The sequence below is a fragment of the Bidens hawaiensis genome, unplaced genomic scaffold, assembly GCF_021521415.1.
Source record: "Bidens hawaiensis isolate Kalapana, Puna unplaced genomic scaffold, B.hawaiensis_p1.1 tig00036749_1, whole genome shotgun sequence".
In the NCBI taxonomy this organism is placed as follows: domain Eukaryota; kingdom Viridiplantae; phylum Streptophyta; class Magnoliopsida; order Asterales; family Asteraceae; genus Bidens; species Bidens hawaiensis.
The window spans coordinates 163,899-188,518 of record NW_027496412.1 but is presented as its reverse complement, the minus strand read 5'-3'; the positions used below and the strand labels follow the sequence as shown (position 1 = coordinate 188,518).

General features: G+C 36.2%; 1 protein-coding gene across 1 annotated transcript; it reads right to left on the bottom strand.

Annotated features, from left to right (window-relative positions):
• Positions 1-10,588: 10,588 nt before the first annotated feature.
• LOC143588740 (uncharacterized) lies at positions 10,589-10,954 on the bottom strand. Its single transcript, XM_077069668.1, has one exon. It carries the CDS (start codon positions 10,952-10,954, stop codon positions 10,589-10,591), a length of 366 nt encoding a protein of 121 aa, XP_076925783.1.
• Between the last annotated feature and the right edge of the window lie 13,666 nt (positions 10,955-24,620).

Sequence of the window (24,620 nt, the reverse complement as noted above, 5' to 3'; positions counted from 1 at the left end):
GCAAGGTAGGAACCCTCAAGCTTGTATACCCCAAGCTTTGTAGCAACAACACCAATTAGTTGCTAGGATTTGAACACTATACAAGCTCACAAAACTCCCAACTTTCTGCTGAAAAAAAACGTGAGGGTTGAGAGAGAAAGAGAGAATGTTTTTAACTTGATTCAACACTTGAAAAATTTCAAAAGAAAAAGCTTATGCATGTAATGTGTATGGAGGTTCTTTAAAGTGGCCATCATAAGTTGCAAAAGAAAGCAAGGCCTAGGATTGGACCAACATCTCCACCCACTTAAGGGGTGGACGGTTTTGATGTTTTTTTTTTTTTTTTTTTTTTTTGTTTTGTTTTAACCATTTAAAACATCTCCATTCATTTTATAAAACTCATTTTTATAAAATGTACATACATTTATATAATTATTTAACCAATTAAATAATTAATTTATATAAACAAATTATCCAGATAATTTATTTAAATCCTCAAGTGTGATTGTTTAGAAAACCAATTTTCTAAACGCGTAGTGTTCGGTATTCGTTTAAATGATCAAATCATTAAAAGAATACATTTGGTGTGTCTAGCTTGTTATTGGGTATGACCCGACTTGGATCAAACACAGTTAGCCACATTAATATAAGTATGTGTCTCGGGCATACGTAATTCCAACATCAACATCATTAGAACTTGCAAATCTTGGAATTACCAATTGTTCCTAAAAATAAGCACAGACTAAGTCTTCATCTTGTTGATCCATTGTTGGAGTAAACGAATTGAATAAGCCATCATAGTCAAACATCCAGTCGTGACCTTTCCCTTGAGAAGGAGTAGTATACTTTTGACAGCACACATGGTACCATTCTTCAACAAAACCGGACGTAAAATTAAATACACGTTTCTTAGGAGAAGCATAGCCCAAGAAATACCCTTCAATGGCTTTTTCATCGAACTTTCCTACATCCTTTTTCAACATCATACAAGGATACCCAAAAGGTTCCAATTACTTTAAATTAGGTTTACGATTATTCAACAGCTCATAACTTGTCTTCTTGAGTCTTTTAACAGTTAGAACTCGATTGAGTGTATAACAAGCAGTATTCACTGCCTCATTCCAAAAATGGATAGGAAGCTTTGAATCAGCAAGCGTAGTTCTAGCAGCTTCAATCAACGTTCTATTCTTTCGTTTAGCAGCACCGTTTTGTTGTAGTACATATGGGGCACTGTATTCTCGATGAATTCCCTTTTGTAAACAAAAGAAATCCAATACAGTATTTTTAAATTCAGTACCATTGTCACTTCGAATTCTCCTCACTTTCTGTTTGTATAATGATTCGATCTTAGTGATTAAATTTTGAACAAGAACCGGTGTTTGATCTTTTGAACTCATAAACAAGACCCATAAGTATCGTGAATAATCATCAGTAACTACCAGGCAATACCAATCTCCAGAAATACTCGCACGATTCACTGGACCGAATAAATCCATATGAAGTCGCTCAAGAGGAGTATCAATGAAGTTTAATAACTTAGAGGGATGTGACTTTTTCTTCTGTTTGCCCTTTTTGCAAGCAACACAGTGATCAGATAACTTAAAATTCTTCAAAGACACACCTTCAACTAGGTCATTTGCCATTAGATAGTTCATCTTACGAACATGAATGTGACCCATTCTACGATGCCATAGAATAGAGTCTTTCTCGGTTGCTTTCGAGACAAAACATGTTTCGATCGATGTTGATACTTTAGAACTCATATTCAAGACATAAATATCATTTAATCGAGGTGATCGCATGACAACCATGTCCTCGGGAATCACATATCCCGGTTTTAAGATCAGACACTCTTTATCTGTAACTATTGTAGTGTATTGTTTGTCACAGATTTGCGACACACTCAATAAATTATGGTCCACTTTATCACAATATTTAACCTTCTCAAAAGTAATATGCCCATTCGAAACATCACCTTCTTGTGTAATCATACCCCCAGAATTCCCAGCAAACGCCACATAACCCCCTTGAATATTTCTTACATTTGTTTTAAAGGTCGAGATTTCCAGTAATATGACGAGAACATCCACTAACCATGATCCAGTTTTCACCAGAAATGGTCTTGGATGTACCTTACCCGCAAACGAAAATGATTAGTTCAAAAAGGCAGCCCAGGCCTCAGTCTTGGGCACCTTTTGGTTTTCTTGAGAAAAGTTAAACTTAGTCGCATTCAATTGTTGTTCAGCAACTTGAGAATAAGTTACAGGTTTCTTGGATTTTCGTCTTAGATAAGCAGCTTGAACTACATTTGAATTAACATTTTTGCATAACGGTTCGGTTGGAATAAACTTTGGTTTAACAGAACCATGAGTTTCATTCACATGAACAACTTTTCGAGGATGCATGTTAGAGAACATAATATGAGTATCATCATCATAAGACACAGGTCGTTTCAGAATCTCCTTTATCAAAGGAACCGGTTTGGAATGGTCCTTGATAAAAGGATGAAGATTCTGATAGCTCTTCTGGCCACAATTTCTTACTACATGACCTTGTTGACCGCAAAGGAAACAGCTTCTCATGTCAACATCACGATGTTGAGAATTAGTCGGAACATGTGACACAGAAGATAAATGATGACTCACATTTTTGGTCATGATCTTAGCAAAATCATTAGATAACTTAGATTTATTTTTCAAATAAAAATCTAAGTTAGAACAATTTGAAAAACTTTTCAACGTATCTGTTCCAGTTGACTTCACAAATTGAACTTTCTTAGTCTGCTTTAAAACTTGCTTTGCTTTAGTCAATGGATCAGATGGAGTCGATGTTTTAGCTTGAGCGTACCGACGTTCAAGATCTTGAATCTTGGACGTTTCATTTTGAAATACACTCTCAATAAGTTCTGGTTTAATAATACTTACTGGAATGTCTTTCTCAGTGAACATCGTGTCTATCCCCTGTAATTTAAATACTCTACCAGTATATGGCTTTGAAACAATGGGATTTATAAAACACAACAAATCCTCATTAGAAATTTTGGGTTTTTCTGGTTTCTTGGCCCTTACTGGTTTAACATTAACATGAGCATCTTGTTTCACCTTGGTTGTGTGCAAACCATACACAGCCTCCTCAAATTCATGAGGTTCACAAAGTATGTGATTAGAACTTGGAATGTTCTTGTGTATGATTTCAGGTTCGAACACATCCTCAATGATTACTTTGTCAGTATTTTCAACAAAGACTTTGTTGCTTTGAACATGAGGTTTCTGAATTGAAGGTTGGACTTTAACACTTTCAGTATTAACTGGTTTTGCTTTTTCAGAGATTACTGATTCTTTAACTATCATATCCTCTTCTTTTCTAGCAAAAGGATTTGGTTTGTAATCATTTTGAAAAGGTGGTGGAATCTCAACAAACCCTATTCCTTTCTTTGAATCTTTTTGCTTACCAGATACTTCAATTATTTCATTTAGTAATAAGAAAGATTTTCTGAATTTACCTAATTTGTTTTTTAAATCAAGAACCTCATTTTCAAGCTCGGTCATCTTTGATCTATGTTTCAAGATTTCTTTAAATTTTTCATCATTGATGGTCATTTTTACTGATGATTCAGCCTTAAGATCATGATTACTTATAGTTAAAGCCTCAATTTTCTCTCTTGAATTCATTTGAGAGGTCAATGATTGTCTATAAGTATCTTTTAACGAAACAATCTCTTTTAGCAAATTATCATTTTGAAGTTTCAAGGCATCTATCTTAGACTTATTGGTCTCACAATAAACACATGATAATTTATAAATAGAGTTACTAACCTCATTTTGCTTAGCCATGCAAGCAGACGTGGTTGAATCACTGATCTTTGCATTGCAAGCGAAAGTAGTCGGAAGCTTTTCATTTGAATCATCAGATTCAGACTCGGTATCAGCATCAGAAGATAATTAACTTCCACTTGCATCTTGAAAGTACTCAGAAAATCCAAACATTTCCAAATTTGTTTGATTGTTACCACATTATAACCTTTGTGACCATTCATCTCCATCTACGTTGGATAACATTGCTTGAGATCCAGAAGACGAAGGTTTACCTCCAGAAGACTTACCTGCATCATTACCACTCTTTCCCGATGAGTTTTGATCTTGCTTTCTGGGACCGGTATAGTCCTTTTTAGGCTTATCACATTTTTTGGCAAAGTGACCAAACTCTTGACAATTGTAGCACTAGACCTTTAATTTATCAATCCCCAATTTCTTGTTCAAAGATGGAAGATCTTAACCCGTTCTCTGCATATACATTTTAACTTTTCTGACTATCATTGCCATATTCCACTTTAAGTCCATCAGTTCTAAATCATCATGATCAATTTAATCGTAATCTTCATCAGTAAGATCACTTGTAGCAATCTTACTACTAACCAAATTCTCATATGAAGTCATGAAGGATGACAAAAAACACAAAGTTTTGTTCGGCCTCTCTCATGTATACATTTCTTTGAGATGAGAATTGATTTGTGGGTAATGAAGATCCAGATCCTCCTGATAAACCAGAAGCACCAGAGAATCCCGAATTCCCAGCTGTGTAGAAACAGGCTCGTGGATCACTATACATGGTTGTTGCATTCTCACTTGCATTTTGTGTGAGAAATGCAGTGATAGGAGAAATGGTTGAACTCAATGGCATACTTCCACCATAAAATGCAGGATCTTGACTGTCTTTTGAAGATTTTTGACATTTAATATCGTATTCTCGTGCTTCGATCTTTTGCATAAATTCTGATGCCGTCAAATCTTCATTGTTGAAATAATTGTTCTCTTTTAGAACCATCAAGAATATAGAGTATGAACTCGGTAGTGCATTTTTAATGGTATCAATTTTATATATCTCTGAAGTTTCCAATCTCATCTTATCCATCTCAATTATCAAATGATTAAACCTTGTTGTCATCTCTTCAACAGTTTCACCTTTAAGTAGATTAAAGTTTCTGAATTGAAACTTGATCATAACCTTTTTGCTTTCAGCGGTGTTTCCCATACTTCTCATACGGATATGTTGAAATAAAGACGCACAAATCTTTATACTACTTACTTGGTGTAAGATGTTTTCAGGTAAAGCCATCGGTAAGAGTAGAATAAGCTTTTGTCTCAATTTCTAATGCTTTCTTTTCTTCAACCGAGTATTGAGAGATAGCTTTTGGTGTAAAACCAATAGTCTCATCCCCAATCATTAGAACGGTGTAAACCTCATCCAAAAAGTATGAACAATCAGGGTGAACTGGCCCTAGATGAGCACGGAAACGAGGTTCCCATTTAACAAAATCGCTAAATTTCATCAAACGTGGACATTTTGAATGTGAACCAATCTCAGTGTCCAGTTGTAACATTTGTTGCATCAACATGTTTTGAGAAGCTAATGCATACATACCAGCCATTTTTGACAAGTTTCAAAATTCAAGGATTAAAAATTAAAATTAGTTAACGAACTATAAACAGTGTAACGAATCACACACCTTAGCGAAGTTAAGATTAATGTTAACGAATCAGATGGTCAACGAATCAAATGGTCAACGAATCAAATGATCAACGAATCAAATGAACGAATCACTAAGAGAACGCTTAGCGAATTGGAGGGCGAATCAGCTACAGTTGATAACGAGTCAACTATAGCGAATCAGGTTGTTACAACGGTTGTAACAAACTCTGACAACTATTGCCACGTGGCAAAAGTTGTTAGAAAACAGTTTCCAAGGTATGACACGTGTCACACGAATCAGTTGACACGAATCAGAAAGTATAGCGAACTTGGTTAACGAATCAACTAAAATTCATAGCGAATTGGCTAAATATGTTAACGAATTGAGTTGACAGAGTTAACGAATCAAACAGAATTTAACGAATCAGACTAGAATCATCAAATCTTCAAATCTTCATCTAGATTTTCCAGTTTTCTGGAAAAACGAAGAACATCAAACAATGACCCAGATTTATAATACTTAATCAATACTACACCAAATAATCCATATAATCTGTCAACCGTTCGGAACATTATCGCAATCCAGAACAACACCTCTCGTAAACCAATACAACTTATCTCGAATCTAATTGGAACCAAAACTACCCTCTGTTTCGGACAAAACCAGATCCAAACCAAAATCGATTCAAACACAATCCAAAATAAAATTCCAGTCAATTACAATTCACCAATACTTTAACAAACTTAAATCCAATCCAATCAAACCATAATTAATTCAAATCAGTCTCAAATTGATTGAAAACCAAACCACTTAATAATTAATCAATTTTCAATCCAAATAACATCAATTAACCATCAAATCAAGCGTAATTGATCACCGAAAGCTCTGATACCACTTGTTTGATCTCTGGATTAATCCTAACACAGTACACAGATTCTCAGATCTAATATACGATTAACCTTATACGGATCTAGCTCATGATTACGTATGATTCATATGTTATATGTATATATTAGTTGCATATATGTTTATTAATAATATTAATATGAAGATGAAGCTTGAGAGAGGATTTGGCAGAGATTCATTAATTAAAACTCAAAACTTATATTAAACTGTGAACAGTGTTCACTATTAATAGAAGATGGACCTGGTTCGTTAACATCCCCTAACGAACTAGAGTTCACTTCGTTACATACACTTAAAATGAAATAACGTAACGAATCACCCCCTGATTCGTTAAACATCCTTAGCGAATCAGGAGGGAAAATTAACTTAGATCTAGTTCGCAAAACATCCTTAGCGAACTAGACTATAACTTTAGCGAACTGCCTTAATACATTAATAATTTATTACATAAATAAACGACAAATACATTAACGTTAAATACAAAGACTCGAGACTCAAAACCGTGTACTAACAATCATCATCTCCTTCTTCGAATGCTCGTACGTTTTGATTGTTGAACTTGGATTACGGCTTCGAGTTGTTGTTCCTGTATGAGGATCTTTTATCCTTGTCAGGGGATTATTGTTTTGTCTGAGCCCCCAATCGTTCTTTGATCTTTTTGTCGTCTTCCAGTCCTGTAAACCTTAGTGCTCTGTTCCTTAATTCATCTAGAGACCTGCAGGAAGTCATCTCAAGATCATCATAAAAGGGGGAGCCCCTCTGAAGTCCCATCTTGAATGCTTCAACAGCAGTAGCCATGTCAAGATTGGGGATTTCCAGAGCTTCCCTGCCGAACCTCGTAACAAAATCCCTAAGGGATTCATCACTAGGTTGGATAACTCGGCACAAATCACTAGTTAACTTCTTAAATTTCCTACTACAGGAAAATTGACTGTTGAACAAGTTAACTAAATGAGAAAAAGAAGTAACTAAAAAGGGAGGAAGACTTAGCAGCCATTTTAATGCTGATCCTGTCAGTGTGAATCAGAAGCCCTTGCATAGACAGGCTTCCTTGAGTCTCTCAAGAGTAGGATTGATCTCCATCCTTTCTCTGTATTATGCCACATGCTCCTCAGGATCAGTGGCCCCATCGTGAGTCTTCATGTTGGGAGTCTGGAATCTCTTCGGTATTTCAGCATCACAGATAGGTGGAGTAAATCTGGATAACTTGTGGCTTCCCTCCGGTATCTCAGGGATTGGACGTATCACCCCGGGAACATTGGATATCATATCCTTGAGCTTTTGTAGTTCCTTGGCCATAGCTTGGTTGATACCTTCATCCTGCATGGAACCACGATTTGAATCTAAGGGTATATGATCATACAAGTTACCTCTTTGCTGGGTGAAGGTCGGCATCCCGGATGATAGTTGGGATAAGAAGAGTCTGCCACAGGAGTTGGTCCTCCAGAGGCTACGGTCTGCATGGGGATTATGTCTCCTTCATGGACTTCGGAGGATCGTTGATGTTGAAATCCTGAGGATCCTTGATTCTAAAAGAAGGATCCTTGAGGTTGGGAATTATAGGATCCTTGGTGATATAACCCAGAGGATCCTGATTGAAGGATGGATGATCCTTGTTGGAAGTATGAGGATCCTTGAGTTTGCTGAGCCATGGACCCCTGTTGAAGGATAGATGATCATGGCTGAGACAACCAGAATCCTTAAGTCTGTTGACCCATGGAACCCTGTTGAAGGATAGATGATCCTAGCTGAAATAGCGAGGACCCTTGAGTCTGTTGACCCATGGACCCCTGTTGAAGGATAGATGATCCTTGTGTGAACTAAGCCATTGATCCTGGACTGGTGAAATCTAGCATCCTGGGCATCAGGGGAGTGTGATCCTCTGTCGGCCTCTTAGTCTTCTTGAGATCTTCTATCTCACGAAGGATCCTCTGGTTAGTCTTGTTCTGCTGCTCCATGTATGCTTTAACCTGCGAAAACATAGATGAAACATCACTGTTAGTATTAACCACCGGCGCAGCAGCAGCGGTTTTCGAGCTCTGGAAGACTGGTAGTTGTGTCTTGCTCCCAGCAGCAGCAGGTCATGGTGCTCCCGTGATTGGCAGAGGCATCGGTGGCAAGGTCCTGGAAGAAAGAGGAACCGAAGATGGAATGGTTGATGAAGAAGAGGTTGAATGAGAGGCCATTGATGGTGATATGGGTATGAAAGGTTGAAAATTGATAGGAAATAATCTGGATTATAGCACCAATTGCCCCACGGTGGGCGCCAAATTGTTTTGGATAAAAATCTTAATGTATCCAAATTTGTAATGTGAGGTCTAGTGCTAAAACGATAACAGTGATTAGGTGAATGAAGTAAAGATGAACACCGTGATTTGTTGCGAGGAAAAACCCTTTGATCTTGTTCAGATCAAAAGAAAAAAACCCCGGGTGATGACCAATAATTAATATCATATTCAAGCCAAAAAGATAATTTTATCTTTATAAAAGTAATTGGCATGCAAGCCTTCTTTATGATATCAATCAAAAAAGGTGATACTCAGATCAATTTTTTAAACAACGGCACGCAGACCGTAAATAAAATTCAAAAAAAGGCACGCAGGCCTCTTTCTTTGACATACGGGTAATTACATATAACACCTTTTCGATTGTGCTACATTCAAAGTTCGTGGAATCTCAGTTCCATCTATTTTCTCTAGCTTGTATACACGTTTATTCAATACTTCTTTCACTTTGTAAGGTCCTTCCCAGGTTGGAGCTAATTTTTCCGAAGGCTCATGTACGTGCTTCGTTATTGCGGAATACAATGCCGCTTCAAAATTGAAAACCTTAACCCTAGAATCATAATATTTCTGGAGTTGAAGTTTGTAATTACTCTCTCTAATGAGTGCTATACATCTTTCTTCCAGCAAATTTAGGTTAAGGCACAAATCTTCATCATTGTTAACAATGGAAAGCGTTCTTGTGGATGGAATCCCAATCTCCGAGGGGATCATAGCCTCAGTTCCATATGTAAGGCTAAATGGTGTTTCTAAGTTACTCATTTTCTTTTGAGTTCTATAAGCCCACAACACATGTGGTAACTCATCAATCCAACCCGTACACTTGTTACCCAATCTTGCTTTAATCTCATCTTTGATACTTCTGTTAGTTCTCTCCACTTGACCATTAGCATGCAAGTGAGCAACTGAAGTAAACACTTGATAAAATCCCAAACTCCGGGGGGATCATAGCCTCAGTTCCATATGTAAGGCTAAATGGTGTTTCTAAGTTACTCATTTTCTTTTGAGTTCTATAAGCCCACAACACATGTGGTAACTCATCAATCCAACCCTTACACTTGTTTCCCAATCTTGCTTTAATCTCATCTTTGATACTTCTGTTAGCTCTCTCCACTTGACCATTAGCATGCAAGTGAGAAACTGAAGTAAACACTTGATTAACTTGAAGTTTTTTCAACCATTCTTTTAAACCACCATTCGCAAGTTGAATTCCATTGTCGCTAACTATTGATTGCAAAAAGCCAAATCGGCAGATGATGAACTCCCAGATGAACTTTTTCATGCTTGAGGTTATGATAGATGCGACTGGCTTGGGGTCGATCCACTAGGTGAAGTAATCCATGGAGACTATTAAAAACTTTTCACGCCCTAGAGCTTCTGGAAATGGGCCCATAATATCAATCGCCCAGTTCTGAAATGGCCAAGCAGGAGATACTGGTACCAACTCATTTTTAGGACGCAAAGTGTTCGATGCATGTCTTTTGCATGAAACACATTTGTGGATTTCATCAGCTGCGTCCACATGCATTCCGGGCCAGTAATACCCCGCATTCATCAATTCGGCGACTACCATCCTTGCTCCCGGATGTAAGCCATAAATGCCTTCATGCACTTCTTGAATTAAGTAGTTAGCATCTTCCACATCAACACATTGGAGAAGTGGCCCTAAAAAAGATCGGCGGTAAAGAATGCCATCTTGAAGCTAATAATTTAAGCTTTATGGAGAATTTTTTGAGCCGCCATTTTTTCATCAAGTATTCCTGAAGAAAAATATGCCATTAATGGTACATCCATGATATAACTCCTTTTTGAATGACTAACACTTGGTGCTGCGGAACCAATGGACGATCAAGAACTTCAATGTGCATATCTTTGGCTTAGTGGTCAAAACTTGTTGATGCTAACTTACATAAAGCATTCGTAGGGTTGTTCTCACTGCGCTTGATATGAATTACTTTACTAGATACAAATTGAAGTATAAGTTTTTCTCTTGAAATAGGTATGAGGCTATAGCTTCATTCTTGGCTTCGTACGATCCATTAATTTTCCCCGCAATCAACATTGAGTTAATGCTTGCTTCAAGATGGCGTACCCCAAGTTTCTTAGTAATTCGTAATCCAGCTAACAATGCCTCATATTCTGCCTCATTGTTGGTACTCTTAAAATTCAACCTAATAGCGTACATGAACTCATGTCCTTCTGAATTAATCAACCTTAAACCCGCACCAGGTCCTTCCCCGTTAAATGCACCATCTATAAACAAACACCAAACATGATCTTCTCGGGTGATACTAGAGATTTTTGTTTGGTAAAACATTCTTTTTCTTTACTTTGCGGAACTTCAGTAACGAAATATGCCAAAATCTGTCCTTTGATTTGGGGTCTTGGTTTATACTTAATTGTATGCTCACCCAAATCAATGGCCCATTTCGCTAATCTTGCAGAAAACTCATGTCTGCTCAGCACACTCTTCAAATTTATCCCGTCAAAACGTTAATCGGATGACTTTGAAAGTATCTGCGGAGACGCCTTTCCGCATAAAGCAATGCCAAGACCAATTTCTCAAACATAGAGTACCGAGTTTTAGCATCCGCCAGTTGTAACGATTCCGACGAAACCAGGGATACCCTAACCGGTAGACGATAGTTACGTCATATTTAATGTCGGGTACATGAGTTACCATGGTAATTATACGAGAATACATGGTTCATTGTATTGTTTGTACGTGAATATATAATTCACCGCATTGAATATGCGATTAATCGATCGATAGTTATTGAAACCCGAACGAATCGAGGGTTCAATTATAGACGATATCTATGATGTTTAGTGATGTTACGAAGTATTTAAGCTTCGGGATAAGTGAATTAAAGCACAGAAAAAGAACCTCGAGTTAATGGTACGTCGGTGCGTTAAACGAAACCTTTAATACCAAACCAAGCAAGAGACGATCGATCAAGCCGAAAAAGATGCGCAATTATTAATAACATAGTGTTTTAAGTTAATGGAAGTCATGGTTTAAGTTTTTAAAGTGGTTTTATATAAATTTCATTTTTAAGCCGAAAAACGACCGTTTTAGCCTCGTTTTAAGCCGAATTAAACATTTAACCGAAAAACGAACTGAACCAGATTATCCAAATCATTATCCGGATTACGAGAATCCAAATGTGTGGATAAGAATGGAGAGGTGGGTCCCACCCCACCCCCCTATCAAGTCCGATCGGTCTCCATGGGTTTAGCCCATTTCATTTTCTTTTTTTTTACACCAACATATCAACATCCTTCAATCCTCTCAAGATCATGATCCAAAACCGAGAGTTTGTAGCAAGAAAACAAGGTAAAGAATCGAGTTAATCACGTTTCCATCTTCGTTTCTTGAGTTTAATTGCAAGAAAATGAGGTTTCAATGATGAAAACCGATTCTTGCATGATCAAGTGATGTATACGGGTTATACAAGGGATCTTGGTCTAAGAAAGGAGTTAAACGAATCAAAAACGAATTTTTACGGTTAAATCTTTGTTTTTGGAATCATAACCGAAACCATGAAATAAATGGCTTGATCGTGAGTGTAACTTGCTTGGTACTGTGGTATGTTGGTTGTAGGTTCTGTATTTAGTGGTAGATAAGGCGGAAAGACGAGTTTGTAGCTTGTAGTGGCGGAAAACGAAAGGTATATTCGGTTTATGTTCGGTGTATGTGTTTTCGGACAATTGTTGATGGTTTAGAGTTAGGTCATGAAATTTTACAGGGATGTTCTACACATGAAAATAAGAGTTATGTGAATTTTTGGTAATTTTTGGATAAAGGATGAATATTTGGTGAATTTAATGCTCGGTTTTGGCCAAAAATGGTGAAAAATAGTTAAATATCATGAAAAATTCTGGAAAATTGCAGATAAGCTTTTTATATCATGTATAAGTCACACACAAAATTTGAGGTCCGTTGGAAAAGTCTAAGTAGACTTTTCGGTTAAACGAGTTCTAGGGTTTTCTAGCTCGGTTTTTGTGAAAATGGCATGTAAAAGAAGATTTTGGTTCTGGAAAAATTACAGGGGACTATGTGGATGGCAGGGGACATCCAGGAGAAATTTGGGATTTTTCTAAGATCGTTTGGTATTTACGACATATTTAGTGTTTAAATGGTGTTTAAAAATAGATAAATAAATTTTAAATATAAAAATTAATTCTGGAAATATTTTTATAAAATTCCCCACTGTCAAAAAGTGGTTTTTGCAAAATTTCAAGATCCGAGGTTAAACGGATAATTATTTGTGCTAATTATCAAACTTTTAAAGTTAAAACGCGTAAACCGGTGAAGTTCGCTTAAGCGAGCTGACTGGTGTATAAAAACCCTAAAAATGAACTATTTTCATATAATTGAGTTAAACAAGTAAAAATGAATCATCCGAAAATAATTCGGATGATTTGGGTATTTTTAACCGATTTAACAGTTTCCGGTACGGCAAATACGAAAACGGGTCCCGCGGCCAATCGGGGCGTCTAAACCGAGCTCTAATTTCACAACTTAAACTAAATTATCAGTCAACCACTATTTTCGGGTCGTGTGTGACCAAACTCATATTTGAAACGTAAAAACGAATAACCGTGCTAGGCACGCAAAACGAGAAAAACAACTAATAGTAATTATGACCATGGAACTCTAAACGATATCACAATCTGAGTCCGGAGAAGTGTTTCTGGGTTAACCTTGCCCCCAGAACGGGTACAGTGCTGGGTTAACAGTGTCCCCAGATGTACCGGTAACTTGGTTAAAGTTATATTAATAATGAGTGTATAGTAACGATCGTAGGGATCATATTACAGATTGGACGTGTTAACTGATAATGATTGTTGTTACCTGCTTGCATGTGCTAAGGTGAGTTTCACGAGCCTCTTTTTCTGAATTGTTTTCAAATATTTTCTCGGGGCGGAAGCATGTTATTATTGAAATGTTTAAATACATACTGAACGCATGGATTTGCGTGTATTTATAAATATTTGATTGTATGGGAATCGTACGGAATGGGTACAGTACTGGGTTAACAGTGTCCCCAGATGTCTTTGGAAGTGTTACTGGGTTAACTGTGTCCCCAGATGTCTTTGGAAGTGTTTCTGGGTTAACGTTGCCCCCAGATTGAGTACAGTATTGGGTTAACAGTGTCCCCAGATAATATTATATTATGATATGGATTTATCATGGTTTACTCAAATTGTGAAACTCACCAACTATTCGTAGTTGACCCATTTTCTCACATGCTTTTCAGGTACAACTAAGATGAAGTGATTGCTTACGTGCTAAGTGCTTGATGTGTGTAAAATTTGCATGCGGAATGTTAGGATACATTATAACAAATAGAATTATGTATCGTATTGTATGATGTGTGTATCACCTAGACGGTAATGAAATACGAGACAATGTAATTTTGAAGTATATTAATGCATTCAGTTTTCTTTATAAACAATGTGGTTGATATCAGAGGTGTCTGTTGCATCCCGTTTACGTTTCCGCTGCGGTTACGGGGTGTTACACCAGTGTTCGGCTAACATAGTAAATTGGTATTTACACATTTTTCCTGTCCGTTAGAAACACTACACCAATTTCTATATCTGATGCGGACAGATATAAGGTCAATGGTCCTCCATCCTGTGGTGCGGACAGCTTTGGCAAATCCATTAACCATTTTTTCACTTCTAAAAATGCATGCTCAGCTTTCGCATTCCATTTAAAATGTGATTTTCTAAAACAATTGTGAAGTGTTGAAACAAATGGAAATGACTTAGATGCATGATTAGCCAAACATCTATTCAGCGCCACCAGTCTTCCATTCAAATTTTGCACTTATGAAAGGGAAGAAGGTGAAGGCATGCGAGCAATCGCCTGAACTTTATCTGGGTTAGCCTTGAAACCATCATTTGTAACTATTACACCCAGAAACTTTCCCTCTTCCGTACCAAAGTTACATATGCTAGGATTGAGTTTCATGTTGATTCTTTTCTAAGTCTAAAATGTTTCTTCGATGTCCCGCAGCATCTGATCTTCCTCAACACTTTTAATTACCAAATATCCATATAAACTTATAAATCATGTCCAATCTGACCTTTAAATGCATCATCCATCAACCGTTGATATGTTGCACCCACGTTTTTCAACCCAAAATGTATAATTTTATAACAAAATGTTCCATGATCTGTACGAAAGGCAGTCGTGTCTTCATCCCCAGCCACCATGCGGATCTGGTAATATCCTTTGTACGCATCAAGGAAACAATGGAATTTAAAAGATGCAACGGCGTTCACTTTCAAGACTATTTCCGACAAGGGATAACAATCCTTAGGGCAAGGTTTATTTAAGTCTTTACACGTAATGCACATCTGCCAAGTCCCATTGCTCTTAGGAACTATGACTGGATTTGCAACCCAAGTTTGACATCTTCCGCTTCTTCTAAACAATGGGAGTGAAGGTTGGATTAACCCGCAATTTTTTTTCCGCAATTTCCCTTGGAACACCCATCATATTTGCGGGTTTCCAGGCAAAAACATCCACATTCTTTGTGAGCAAATGTTTCAAAAATGTTCACACTATTTCAGAAATAGTGGGCCCAATTGTCATTGTTTGTTCTGGAAACTTTGGGTCATCGTCCATTTTTCAGGTTCAGTACGTTTGATCAGTTTTGGAACTTTACTTGGCTTTGAACTTTCAGTGGTGAAACAATGCTTGTTAACATGTATGATTGCTATACATGTGTGTGTTGGAACTCCCACCGCACCATGTGCGGTGGATGGGTTAGCATTGAAATTACCAATAGCTTCCCGACCCAAAATTATATCATGTTTCGACCTCGCGGGAATTACCAAAAACTCCACATCTTATGTCCGTGAATGAATCCCATCACTAAGGGTAACTGGAAAGGAAATAACACCATGGTGGTGCCTATATTCTTAACCAAAACCAGTCACAGGGGCATGAATGGTTAGGCCGATGATTCCACCAGGTATGGATTATGTAGTAGGAAATAGCTTAACAGAAGTTCGGATCTAACAGCTCTGATGATGATGACCTAAAAACAAAACCACTATGAGCTCGTTACGAGAAGGACGAGAGTAGTGGTGTTCCCGTGGCAGCACTTGATAGGAGATGACAGCTAGCCATGTGCATTGTTGTAACAAACCATCCAACTGTCCTTCTCTGATTGGCAACCTTATCACGTGCTCTTCATGGTGCAGATGACAGCTAGCCATGTGCATTGTTGTAACAAACCATCCAATCTCCAATGCATGCAAATTTGAAAATTTAGGGGTAATATAGTATTTTAGACATCTTGTACGGTTAAGAATATGTAGTTTAGAAAATAATTACAATTATGATTCTTCAACTTAAGCAAAATTTTGTTAATTTATCAAGTTGTTTCATATAAATCCCTTATCCTTACCCATTTTTATGAGAAATTCATTTAAAATTTTTATTTCTTATAAATCTTTTAATATATTATGTTTATAAAAACAAATTTACCATTGCAACATGGTTAATTTTTTCGACGTTTCAATATAAATTTTATTTTATTTTGAGGCGTTTATTATAATGTACAAGTCAATTAAGCATAAGAGTACAACTCAAATATGCAATTATAAACCTAAAACATATTTACAAATTTAACCCTATAATTATACTCAACTTTATGAATTTTAATTAATAATTACTCTTCCACCCCCTTAAGTTTACCCATATATTTTTTAATAATTTTTCTTTTACTTGTTTTTCTTATATATATATGAATATAATAGATTTTATTAAATTTCAAACATACAATCACGACATGTATTTTTTGTCGATGTTTCGATGTAAGATTTACCAAATATAAATGTGCATGTTATAAAAAAATGAATCCGTGCTATTTAAAAAAAGGGTATCAATTTGGTGAGTTTCGAACTTTCGATCATTTTTTCAAAATACTTTTTGTTGTTTTGGTTCAACGATTGAGGAATTTGACAGGTCAAAACGTGTTCGAGTTATAACGAGTTGTAGGCCAAATGGGTTTAGGTCATTATAAAAAAAGTTTAAAATTTTGTTCAGGTCAAAACTATCAATTTTGGTTAAGGTTAAAACATGTTATGAGCATTTCGAATTCGAGTCATCTTTAAAAATACTTTTGGTTTTGGTTTGCATCAAAACAGTTATATGCGAAATGATTTTGGGTCATTTAAAATAATATCAATTTTGGGCCATATAGTATTATTGTATTTTATGTTATCTCATTTAAAAAGTTTTGAGAGTTAAATTTATTTTTAAGGCCCCGGTCCCGGTGCCCTAGTTTGGACGTTGGATTTACTCATAGTGAATTAAAACTTTTCACGGAATATAAAAATATCGACCATTCATTAAAAATATGATAATCTTGTCTTTAAACTTTCAAATTATGTTAACAGAAAACATCATAACTTTTCTTCACCAGATGCCAGTCAGCTCAGTCCATGTCATGTGTCCCCCTCAAGCCAGCTCATTCATCCTATTTGCATGTGTGCATACTAAAAGTCAGCTATGCTGAGTGAGTTCTAGTTAATCATGCAACATAAAGTACATTCATATATATGTATACGTGTCCGTAGATACCTGTTTTCACAATCATAATCCTTTATCAACCTTACCCATCTTCTTGCCTCATATTATGTTCTTTTTGCTTGAAGAGATACATGTATCAATGGTACACCTTGAAAACCTAGCAAACAATTACTCTTTCTCAAGCGTCTCCGTCACTTCTCTCAAGTGATCAGCATAATCGTACTTATTCCATGAATATTTCAAGATTATCATCAACAAACGCAATGTCAGATTTGTCCAGGATCGGATGACACACCTTATCCATCATAACCATATGTGTTGCTGTAGCATTCTTTAATCCAAACGATATCACGAGAAACTCTTAGTGTCAATATAGTGTCGGAACCGTTGTCTTAGGGATGTCTGACTCTTTTACTTTCGACTAATTATAACCTGCTCTGAGGTCTATTTGAGAGGACCAACTAGCACCTTGCAATTGATCGAACAAGTCATCAATCCATAGCAACGTATATCTATTCTTCACAGTAGGCTTGTTTAACTCGTGGTAATCTATACAACTTCTCATACTTTTGTCTTTCTCCTTCACGAACATCATCTGTACACCCTGCAGGGAGACACTCGGCATTCAAACACCATTGTCGAGTAGTTCTTGTAGTTGGGACATTAGCCCTTTCATCTCAGACGAAGTTAGGCGGTAAGGTGCTTTCGCGACGGGTTGTGCTCCTGGTATTAACTCTATCTGGAATTCTACCTCTCGTTCCAGTGGTAACCTCGGAAGGTCCTCTAGGAACACTTATGGATAGTTACACACTATAGGAACATATTTCATTTCTTTCGTCTCGGCCGTAGCTTTGACAACATATGCCAAGTAGGCACTGCACCCTCGTCTTAACAAAACTTCAGCTTTTATCATCGAAATGACTTTAAGCCCTGAACTTTCCTTAATACCATAAATCGTCATTGTACCGCCATCCATAGACTTAAACTTTATCAACTTGCTCTTACATTCTATATGAGCCTTAGGCTAAAACAGCAAATCCATTCCCAAACGACATCGAACTCTCTTAAGGTCGAACTTAAATAGTAGCAAGGAACTCACGTTCCTCTAGTTCTACCTTACAATTCTTAACCATTCTCATACTTCAACGAAAGCATCACTAGTGGCCTCTTTTAAAGTCTCAGGTACACAACTACATTCTTCTTAGCATCTTCTTTTCATATTCGCTACACTATGTAGCCTCATCCTTTTATGCCTTTCAATTAGGATACCTTGACAATCACCCATCCTTCTCGATCATCTCTAGTTTCTCATCATTCGCTTCATTACTCACGATCCCAGCAAGTTCCATAATGATGTTAACTATTGCAGACATACTACAAGTCTTGACTCATTTTAGTTGGCTTATCTCCGTTTCTTTCTTGTTGCTTCCATTTGGACTTCCCAGTTCGGGCTGCCTTTGATGCTTCACGGAACATTGTTGGCATTATAATGCGAAACAATTTAGCAACTCCCTTAGTGTATATGACTAAAAGCTCCAAGTGTAATCCTTTTTTATTACTTCCTAAAGTCAAATTCCTACTGCTTTCGTATATCGCTTTGTCACACCTTATTTAAACAAGTGTCTGGTTGGCACGTGTCTTACCACAGCATCCAGTATGACCTCCTCGTGCTCTCCCCTTGGTATCAGTCATCTATCTTATCTCTAAGGAAACACAAACGTTATCACTCTAGGATTTATTTAGCACATGATTCGTAAGGTAAGTAGTTAATGACAGTGGCCAAATGTAATTAACTCTTTACATTAGTCCTCAGGTCCTACATACTTCCCTTCATGATTTCACGTGTGCTAGTTGTTACTACTTACACCATCATGCAAGCATAAATATAACCAACATTCTTATCCTGGCAATTAAGCTAGCATACACACGTTCTTTCTTTAGAAATTAAGCTAACATTCATACATTCATTCAAATTCATATACCTTACCTTTCTCGAGTTTGCTTGAGAGACACATGCCTTTCTTGAACTGGCATCTTCTTTCTTTTCTTCATTAAGTCTCATTCTCTGTTCGAGTCTAAGCATGTAGGATGATTAACTCTCTCGAACTAATGCTCTGATACCAACTTTTAAGGCCCCGGTCCCGGTGCCCTACTTTGGACGTTGGATTTACTCATAAACACAGTTCTAAATATCAGAGTGAATTCGCGTAATATAAAAACATCGACCATTCATTACGAATATTAAAATCTTGTGTTTAAACTTTCAAATTATGTTAACAGAAAACATCGTAACTTTTCTTCACCAGATGCAAGTCAGCTCAGTCCATGCCATATGTCTCCCTCATGTCAGCTCATTCATCCTATTTGCCTGCGTGCATACTAAAAGTCAGCTACGCTGAGTGAGTTCTAGTTAATCAGGCAACATACATTACATTTATATATATGTATATGTGTCCGTAGATACATATTGCAAGCTTCTTCCATTCATACATACATACGTACATACATACTTACATACATACAAACATACATACATACATACATACATACATACATAAAACATACACGCATACACACATACACGCATACACGCATACACGCATACACGCATACACGCATACATACATACATACATACATACATAATTCTATACTTTCATACTTGCATTCTTTCATACTTTCATTATTCCATTCTTTCATACTTTCATACTTTCTTGTTTTAGCTTACTTATACATACGTAATTATCACTACGTTTTAAAGAGCCTTTCGCCCTATAACCTTCACAGATATTATTAGGGTCTGCAACCCTTTAACCTTCTCAAATATTATTAGGGTCTAGAACCATTTAAGCTGAGCAGAATTTAGAAGAGTTTGCAACCCTATAACCTTCGCAGATATTATTAGGTTCTGCAACCATTTAACCTTCGCAGATATTATAAGGGTCTGCAACCCTTTAATCTTCGTAGATATTATTAGGGTCTGCAACCCTTAAACTTCGCAGAATTTAGAAGAGTCTGCAACCCTTTAACCTTCGCAGATATTATTAGGGTTTGCAACCTTTTAACCTTCGCATATATTATTAGGGTCTGCAACCCTTTAAGCATACAACCATACAAACCATACATATCTTGTCATACAACCATACATTATTTACCATACATGCATTATATATATATATATATATATATATATATTCATAAACATCTACATATATCATCCTAACCTTTTATTCATTTGTTCCACATATTTCATAAGACATTCATATAGCATACACTTACCACTTAAGATAAGTGTATTAACTAACACATATGAGTATGCAGTATGCACACAGCCCTGAAAAACATAACAGAGAAAAGGGGCTAGAAACTCACCTGAGCACAGCTAACTTTGAGGTTTATGTCTGAAACCGCTCGAGAAGACCAAAACAATATCAAACTAACTTAGAATTGTGTAATTCAAGCGGCCACGAAACCGTCTCGCCTTGATCTTCAAACCCATCAGTTCGTCGTCACCGGAAACCGCCGCTACAGTTTCCGGAAATACCAAAAAAGTTGTCAAAATCTTCTATTTTAGCTGTTACGATTTTGCTGTTAAAAACCAGACTTAACGACCTCTAATAGAAGATCTAATAGGTGGAAATCTTAATTTTTATACCATGAACACACAGTTAAAATTAGAGACCGATCTGACAGTTTGATCTCCGGGAATCGTCGTGTCTGTGTGGGCTATTTTCTCAAAAATGGGAACTGGGGAAGTGTGTGTTTTTTATGGTGTAGGCTATGTTGTAGAGATGGATGAAAATGGAATGGATTAGGGTTTAAGGGGTATTTATACTCCCTTAAGCCCATGGACCTTAGGCATATCTTTCCTTTTTAGTCGATATTTAATTCCATCTTTAAAGCCTATTTAACCTTCCATCTTTATTATTTGATTATTTTCCTCTACTAATTTAAGTAAACTTTTCCATCATAAATAACTAATATATTAAATATCATTTTTAGAAATTTAGGGATGTTACATTATTTTTATATTTATTGTCAGATGTCGACACAATGACTAAAGCCTCACTTAATTGGTATAGAAAAAAAAAGGTACATTTGATTATTTGTTGAAAAAAAAGACCATGTTTTTTTTATAATCTGTTGAGTCAAACAATTGACCTAAGGGGGAGATTGTTAAGTTAAAGATTTGTTCTAAGTGACTTATGGAAGATTGGAATCTTCTCAACCACCTCAGTATTCGCTAAGAATGGAACCGGGCACACCTTAGACGTCCGAGCAAGCTTTTTGCTTAGCCGGGTACGATATTTTGTCTATCGGGCAAGGTTATCTTCAAGAAGTCTTCTTTAGTGGATATCCGAGCAGGGTTTGCAATTAGTGCATTGTCGGGCAAGGTTCACTAATTAATGTAAATCTGGGTAGGTTCACTAATTAATGTAAATCTGGGTAAGGTTCACTTTATCAAGCAAGCCTGTTCTTCATAGCCAAGTAAAGTTCACTCCAAAGTAAGCTTTTGGCTAATCAAGTCCATGAAGCCAAGTGATTGGAAGATCGGGCAAGGTATTCATTAATAATAGTGGTCCGAGCAAGCTTGATGATTTACTGAATATCTCTAAGTAATATCGGGCAAGGTTCAACTCAAGCAAGGAACAGTACTGCCGAGTACACTTTGCTAATAAGTTATTTTCTAGCAAGGAGTTGAAATGGACCATTGAAGAAAAAGGTTGCTCGTAAGGGTTTGTCGGGCAAAGTCTGGCAAAGTCAAGAAGACTGAAGTCTACCCAGTGAGTAAGTAAAATACTCTTCAAGTAAAGTCTACCCGGAAACTGATTTTGAGTACACTTCTATGTTACCAAGTCCTGAAGGATGGCAGAGTACACAGCCTACTCGTAGAATGAAGACTGTTGCAAAGCCTACCCAGAAGACTTGTTTTACACTTAGAATATTTTCTGATTATGTAATTTGAATATGTATTTACATTTACGGTTTCTAGAAGGAATGACAGATGTCCTAGGGTGGCAGGCCTATAAATAGAATATTTTAGGGCACACCGCCCAAGGTAGAGACACATTAATTGAAAAAGAATATTTTTGTGTGTGACGGCTGTCTTAGGATTCGTACGGATAAACCTTCCTTCAAGAAACCCTAAATAGATTATTGTTTGTATGAGTGATATTATATAAATGGAAATCTTTTGAGTGAATCTTGTTTTGTTGGTTACCTTTGAATATTGATTAAGCAACCGTATGTTTGTTATTGATTCCGCCTTTAACAAACGATAAACTTTTAAATATAGCAACCCGTCATTAACTCCCTTGTCGATACATCTATTTGTGTGAGTTATGACATGATTAAAGTAAGATTCAGCTGAAATCGGGGACCTGACATAATCATTTGTTAATATTGTTTGCTATTTGTTATCTTTAAGATCTAACAGGGCACGGTTGTGGAGTGTAATATCAAATATATTAAACCAATCGTGTAAGTTATCAACAAGAAATTTATGGTTAAAAAGTTAGATTTTTCGTTATGGCGTTAAACTACCGGACCACGGGTATAAAACTAAGTCTTTAGGATTCATATAATAATTGTAACCTACAAATAGAAACATTCACTTTTTTGAATAAACTATATCTCATCATACGTTTAAAAAGTTGTAACTACTAAAAATATGTTTAAACATATTGTCGTTTCCGCAGCATAGCATGGGTTTACTATTAGTATTGGCTAACATATTGATATTAAGGCCCTAGTACGTTCAAAACCATTTAAACGAAAAAGGTTTCGCTTAACGATACGCTATTAGTTTAAACGCAATAGTTAACATCAAAACGAGTATTGTAGCAGCCGTCAAGACGAAAAAGATTTATAGAACACTTATATGACATTTTTTAAGCAACCGGTGAAAATATTTTGGGTTTTACAACCATTTAAAATGTTTTTATTATTTTGCAAAAATGAGTCGAAAAACGTTCGTTTTCGCGTTGTTTTTCGCACCCGAACTAGTTTTCTTGCGAAAAACCAAACCTGAACTAAATTTTCGACTGAGATTTAAATGTAGCAAGAAAACCGAGACATATTATACAAGAGGGGGGCCCAAATGAGACCCATAACTTGCGGCCGCCAAGTTGGAACCCCCCCCCTCCTTTTGATATTTTAACATCTTCTTGAAGTTTCTTAGTCCATTTCACACTTTAAACACATCAATATACCTGCTCTCTACTGTTCTTCAATTTTCTCAGCCAAAAGCCTAAGGTAAGATCAAATTTTATGAAGATTTAAACAAGTTTTGATCATATAATTAACATATAAACATGTTTTAGTTAGTATTAATCATGTTTAACCACTCAAAACCTATTAAAATGACCTAAAATATGCTTTGATCTTAAACATGTTTACATATCATAACCATATATATATTTGACCAAAAACACGGATTAGAACGTTGATATAACGTTTTTACGGTTTAAAAGTTCGGTTTGAAACCCTAACTGAAACCCTAATTAACAACGCCTGATCATGGACGATTTATTCTTGGTTTTGTGTTATGTGTTATGTAGATACACTGACTTTGTGACCATGGACCTGAAAACTCGAACAGAAAGCTTAATCAATCGAAAAACCGACAAGGTATTACCGGTTTACTCGTTTAGGGGTTGTTTGTGCTTCGATTGTGTCGTACTTTTGGTTACACTATGAAACTTTTCAGGTACATTAGGTATCATATAAGTGAGTCCCTGTTCAAATTTGGTAATTTATAGATAAAAGGAGAATATTTGGCGAATTTATTATCGTTTATTAGCGTTTATTTATTAACAATAGCTAACCTTCTTAACAATGCTGAAATTTGGCTTGGAACTTATAAATGTGATGATAAGATCACATGTAAAATTTGGGATCATTTGGTGATGTTTAACTACAGTTTGTGTACTTGCGTTTTAATCAGGTTTTAACAACCAAAAAACGCGCAAAAATGTAATTTGGCCAAAGAATTAGGTTTTGGAAATTTTACAGGGGTTATGTTATGTTATTTTGATCACTTAGAAAAGTTATCGGATTTTTTGCGAATCGTTTGGTATTAACGGGTTATTTATCGGTTAATTATAACACATAAAATGAATTTTTATAAATAAATAGTTAAGTATATAAATTCTAAAAGTATTTTTATAAAATTATACAAATTTTAATTTATTTTTACAAAAACTCTCTTTATTTATATATAATTACATAAATAATTTTGATAATTTATTGAATTAGATTATATATGTTTTAACAAAACCGGCAGTTTTATGTTTAACGAACTGACTGGTACATCAAAACGTAAAAAAGTTTAATCTATCACTCTGACCGGCTATCTCTCTTATTCCTTCCTGATTCGTTCCGGCTTCTCGTTTAAGCTTATTATGACTCGTTTTTCGCCCTTTTCA